The 6,000-nt window shown below is 40.4% G+C and overlaps 1 protein-coding gene across 3 annotated transcripts in view; it reads left to right on the plus strand.

The window, feature by feature from the left end:
• SRGAP3 (SLIT-ROBO Rho GTPase activating protein 3) overlaps positions 1 to 5,605 on the plus strand; it is a 243,974-nt gene extending 238,369 nt beyond the window's left edge. For all 3 annotated transcript variants that reach the window (XM_075938717.2, XM_075938718.2, XM_006132813.5), the window contains one exon: positions 1,075 to 5,605. In XM_075938717.2, the coding sequence (XP_075794832.1) occupies positions 1,075 to 1,491 (417 nt within the window). In that variant the 3' untranslated portion in view covers positions 1,492 to 5,605. The remainder of the gene's footprint in view (positions 1 to 1,074) is intronic.
• The last annotated feature ends 395 nt before the right edge of the window (positions 5,606 to 6,000 follow it).

Below are 6,000 nucleotides of genomic sequence, written 5' to 3' on the forward strand. Positions count from 1 at the left end.
ATCAGGATCCTTCCGGTATTTCAAAGCAGCAGCGCCACGTAGAGCCCGGGATCAGCTAGTGTCTACATGGCGTTTTCGCCTTTAGAATGTAGCAATAACCCTAGGGCTGTTGCTACACTTCAAAGATGGAATTGTCCTATCGACTTATTGGATAGTTGATGCAAAATGCATCAACTATTCGATTAGTCAATTAGTCAACATTTAACATCCTTACTAAGGACAGACCAAAATATAAAATGGTTTTCTTAATCCATGTTAAAATCATGGGCCTGATTGTCAACTGGTATAAAACAGTAATTCTACCAAAGTCAAGGGAGCAACGTCAGTTTACACCACCTTAAGATCTGGCTCTGTGAAAGTAAAACTAATTTTGCAAATTGGTTATATTTAATAAAATCTATCTGGGTCCTAACACGAGTGATTTCCTCTTGCTGCTGCTGCTGCTTTGAACACTATCTAAAGATCACAACAAACTTTCCAAAAGCTAGACAGTAAAGACTTACCACATATCTGTGACAGTTGATACAGCAAGGGATGCATCTCTGATCAGTGAAATGCAGCCATCTCTAGGGAAGCACTTGGTAACTGCTTAGAAACACAGCAACACTGCATGATAACTTAGATCATAGAATAAACAATGTTGCATCAAACTGCATAAAGGAGGCAGGCAAAAATTAATTCCCTCCCCTGAAATTTCACTAGACTCTGCATTGCAATTGGAGTATTCAGGGCTTGCTGCCTTTGAAATTGTTGCCAAAACACCCATTGATATCAAAGGTGCAGGATTTCAGAGATGTGTGGTGCTTACCTGTGGTCAGGATCTGGGGCTTGCATCTCCTTCTCAAGTGGCCAGATCACAAGAAGATGTAAGTACCAGCACCATGCGTCAGTGCAGTTGCAGAGGCTCAGCAGATCTCAGGCTTATAAGGCACATGTGATGGTGAGGCAGAAAACAACTGCACTGATGCCGAGACGGGGTAAAGCTCCACTTGATGGCAGAGTTAAGTGCAGGAAAGCCCAAGTAATACTGAACTTCAGGGATGCTACTAACGCTTTTGCTTCCTGTATTGACAGGACATTGAGAAGACCATGAGCACTGCTCTGAATGAGCTGCGTGAGCTGGAGAGACAGAACACTGTGAAGCAGGCTCCGGATGTCGTCCTTGACACCCTGGAGCCGATGAAGAATCCTCAGGGAGGCTCTGTCAACTCCGAACCTGCCAGCCCACTTCACACCATCATGATCCGAGACCCTGATGCTGCCATGAGACGCAGCAGCAGCAGTACCACCGAAATGATGACTACTTTCAAACCGGCCCTCTCAGCCCGGCTCGCTGGGGCTCAGCTTAGGCCTCCACCCATGAGACCAGTCCGGCCAGTGGTTCAACACCGATCGAGCAGCAGCAGCAGTTCAGGAATGGGGAGTCCTGCAGTGACACCCACAGAGAAGATTTTCCCCAATAGCTCTTCGGATAAATCCGGCACCATGTAGCTCTGCAGCAAGGGATTCTTAGTTGAGGGGTGGAAAAAGTCAGGGTCTGGATTTTTGGGGTGGAAACCGCAACTCTGCAAACCCTCATTCATTAAAAGGAAAAGACAGAAGAATTATGCTCCGAAGAAAAGTTCAGTAGGGAAACCCGTGGATAGGCCTGAGGCCTAACAATTTCATAATAGAAATACACATCCATACAGAAGCGTTTTACCAAGATTGCAGTAAAACTCTATGGCAGAATAAGATGGCTGTCCTGCGTATTGTCACTGGAGAATATACAATCTGTGTAGAAGTATATATAAAGTGTACAAAGTTCAATATTTTTTTTTAGTAGATTTACCTCAGAAATTTGCCCTGAAATTTCCTCTCTAGACTTATTTGGGTGATTTTAATTTTGTTTTGTTTTGAGAATACTTGTGCGTGCGTGTGTGGAGCAACTGTGCATCAAGCAATACAATATCAATCCTGGAATTTCTATTCTGCAGTAGTTGATATTAAAAGAAAAAAAGACAGGCTATTTTTTTGCTCAACTTGACCTACCGAGAAGAGATTGAAATGCATCTAGTGACAGTTCTCCTCAAACTAGGTGGGTTTCTTTTTCTTTACATTCAGTCCTAAGATTTCTTCGTTTCACCTCTGAATCTTGCTGCAGTTACACAGCTAGTAGGTTGTACAGAATATGATACAGCCAAATGAAACATGTTATTCCTTTAGTTCATATATAGGGATTAAGTGTATAAATACCTACTCTACGACATAGCACAGTGTTAGGTGTGTACAAAAAGAAATCACAAAACTTAGATTGTCTTGAAGATTTCAAAACGACAAGGACCAGTAAGAAACGTGTGGTAAAAAATAGACTAACTTATAAAATATCGAAACTTTTCATTGACCTTTTATTTACTAATGACATCTTAACACAATGGGACTAAACAGGCAAGGAGGCTTTGAAAAGATAACATTCCTTTATTTAAAGTTGCACAGCAGTACAAGAGGGTCTTGATTCAGATTGTCTTCTTGCATGAAAAGCATGAGCCATATTTGACCATATCAGACGCGTAACTGATCTGATGGGGTGATATTTTGCACTTTCTGTACTGTACTATATAATACAGCAGTTTGAGTTTATGCAAAAGAAGTTACATTTTATTTTTCCTCTGAACATTTAACCTAGAGAAAAATATGCAGAAAGAACTAGGAGATGCATGATACTTTGATAACTAAGTCTCTTCTCTAATCACTGAATACAAGACACTCCATGTTCCTTTTTATCACTTTTGTATTACTTCTTGACCATATTTTCATACAGTTGACCTGTGGTTTAATTTTGGTTATTTGCATAAATCATATGTCATCTGAACCCAAATAGATCTTGATGCGTCTCTCAAACTCCACACAGATGCTGCACTAGCATTTTTCACACTTTAATTCCTTTTTCTTAATCTGATTTCTCCTACAGTAGCTGTCATTCAGCAAAATAAGTGAACAAACCTTGCTGTCTGGTTGGGAGTAAAGATTAACATTCAGCTTCTTTCAACATCCCATGTCACGTTTTTTAAGTTCTTTTGCTTTTCTATCTGACACCTCAAGAGCCACCACTGAACGCAGAATTTTTCAAATCTCCAGCTGAACAATCCAATGTTTCTGTCAGAGACTGGACAGATGGAAAAGACCGATGGGGTGATCTAGCCCTTTGAATCTTATCATGTTAGCACTTCTCATTTGAGAGTCCAATCCATAACTTACCTATGTGCATAAAACAATGGGAAGCCCTATGGTTTGTGCAAGGTAACATTTACATTTACTTGACTGGATATACAGGAATCTTCACACAGATCCAATGGAACTGATTAGGTGTTCGTTCTTATTCTGTGTCCAGTGCACAAGCATGTTTCACTACCACATATCCTCTTCTCTTAACTGTCTCTTGCCTGTTCTAGTCTATTTATATATTGCTGTACTTGCTTAAATGCTGGAAAGTAACTGTTAAAATGTAAACTGTAAAAAGAAAATAGGTTAAAATTAGATGAAAGCCAATGCCACTCACCAAATCTTTGCACTTAGTAGATAGCTCAATGTAAAAAAATAATAAAATAAAACACAAACCTAACCTTTCAGTGTACAGTGTGTGTGTGGGGGGGGGGAAGTACTGTATGTAGTGATTCTATTGTTCCTCAATATAGTATTACCTGAGGAAATGGTGTTTACGTACTCGTCTATTAACATTGTTGACATTTGTAATTATCAGAATTAATTCATGTTGATGATTATTTTTCTTCATGATTTTTTCCTGTTTCCTAACCCTGAGGTCATTGCCTTTGTCATTATGGGCAGCTGATGTTCAAACGGTCTGTCGGTCTGTTCTAGTAATGAATCAACAAATGTGCTTTTGGGGCAGGAGAAAGGCCCCCATTTTGCACAGTTGTTGCATAATCATTGCCAGTTATTTTTTCCACTTAGTTCCTGGAGAACACTCACTTTGGTAGTCTGACTTTATGTGTATATATATATTCAACAATGACTTAATAACAAAACCATCTTCAGTTATTTTTCCTCCCCTCTTTAAAAGATATGGCACAAACTCCAGTGTCTTTTTTACATTAAATTATTGCCTTTTATTTTTGCCTTGTTTTTTAATGCTATTATTTTCTTATCTTTAAGTGCCTTTTGAGCACTGGAACAAATGCTTGGAATTAATGTACTTAGAGCTGTATACAGATCATGATTTCATATGTACATTGAGGGCCACCGATGGGGTGGCTGGGGGCACAAGAGGCAGTTGCCCCTAGGACTCAGTGATTTGAAAGGGCCCAGGACTCCGGCTGCCAGAGCCCTGTGTGGTGCTGTTTGCGCAGCGCTGAGGGCTGGGTAGGGGAGGTGTGGCACAGTCTGGGCAGTGGGCTGCCCTACCTGAAGTCCCACTCCTTCCAACGAAGTCTGTCACCAGCCCTGTGTGCAGTTACATTGTGCTATGGGTGTATTGCTTTTCAACTCTTTAAAAAAAGACATTTTATTCAATTTTTAAAAGGACCCCATTTTAATATTACAGTCAAATTGCATTGTAAAGAACTACTGTAGATCTAAAAAACATATTTTTCTGTAGTTTAGCTCAGCATAAAATTTAAACCACTTGCATTGTGCTATGGAACATAACTGGAACCTACTCATATTTTGAGTAACTTCATCTTGATCATGTGTACCTCTATATAGACTGTTGCCTTGAATTTGATCTCTGTTCTGTTCACTTAAGGGTACTGTGAAATTTACAGTCTTCGTATTGGTCAAAGCAGCAGCTGGAAATGTCCATCCAGTCGGACCCTTTTATTTTGAAAACTGTTCCAAGCAATGAAGTTTCACTCATTTGGTAAAAATACGGAAAGATAACAGAGAGCCCAAGTCTCCAAGACGGGCCAGTGGTGGTGACAGAAAGGGTACTCTTTAACGGGAAGTTGATTCTCTGCTGTGCAGAGAACATTCAAAAGTCTTGAATCAGATCCCTCAGTTGCTCTGAGTCTTTGCTTCCCACAAAACAAATTGCTTTTGCTCTATTGAAGTTACTGCTGCTAACTCCCAGAAGTAAGGAGTCAGCAGGGTAGCCATCCTTTGACCTGTTTCCCCAGAGGCTCATGGAGTGGTCTTTCTGTTGACCCAATGATGCATTTAACGGTGCTGACTTAAAAGCAATTGCACCCATGCTGACATTGGTTCTCTACAGGCTCTCCTAAATGACCATTGTAATTGCCAGTCCCTTTAATGATAATGACAGTGCACTTTTCTTCCTTAGACTGAAGTATACCTGGATAGGTTCTTTTTGTAAATCCTGGGCCGTATTCTTTACTAGCAGTGTTGCTGTTTTCACAGTATGTCAGTAGACCTCCCGATTCTGACTTGCTTCTGAGTGGCTGTTTTTTGTTCATGCCAGAAAACCTTAGGAAACTGCCTTGTATAATGATTGTTGTCCCTCCTATGGATATTGTCTCTGTACTGTATGATAAAATGCCATTTGGTTAGAATGTCTGATTGGATCCTTTGTCATGTATGCTGATGATGCCATGTAGATCAAGCCACTGGTTGGATGTGGACTCATCCTGTTGAATAAAACTGCTTAACTTTTCTCAGTAATATTAGTCTTGATTTCAAACCCCCTGGAATGTAAACACTGTAAACACTGGGCAGATGTGCCTTTCTTGGCATTTATTGGGTACATTTAGTAACAAATAAAAGAAGATGTTACAGTAGTGTCCAAAGACCTGCATCAGGACTGGGCCTGTGTCCTGACCACTGCACAAAACACAAGATGGGCAAAGAGTTTGAAATCTGTGACGATAACTGACTTACTAAGGTGGGAGGGAAAGCACAAAAATAAATACAACTGTTATATGCAAACATGCTTTGTTTTGTTTGTCATTCTCTCTCTCGCTCACCCCCACCAATCACGACCTGGAACAGGTTTCTTCATAGTCTTGAGAAGGAATTTAGAGGAGGAGAGGGTATGGTCTTGCTTTGATC

This window comes from Pelodiscus sinensis, chromosome 11, assembly GCF_052426305.1.
Source record: "Pelodiscus sinensis isolate ZL-2025 chromosome 11, ASM5242630v1, whole genome shotgun sequence".
NCBI classification, from domain to species: domain Eukaryota; kingdom Metazoa; phylum Chordata; order Testudines; family Trionychidae; genus Pelodiscus; species Pelodiscus sinensis.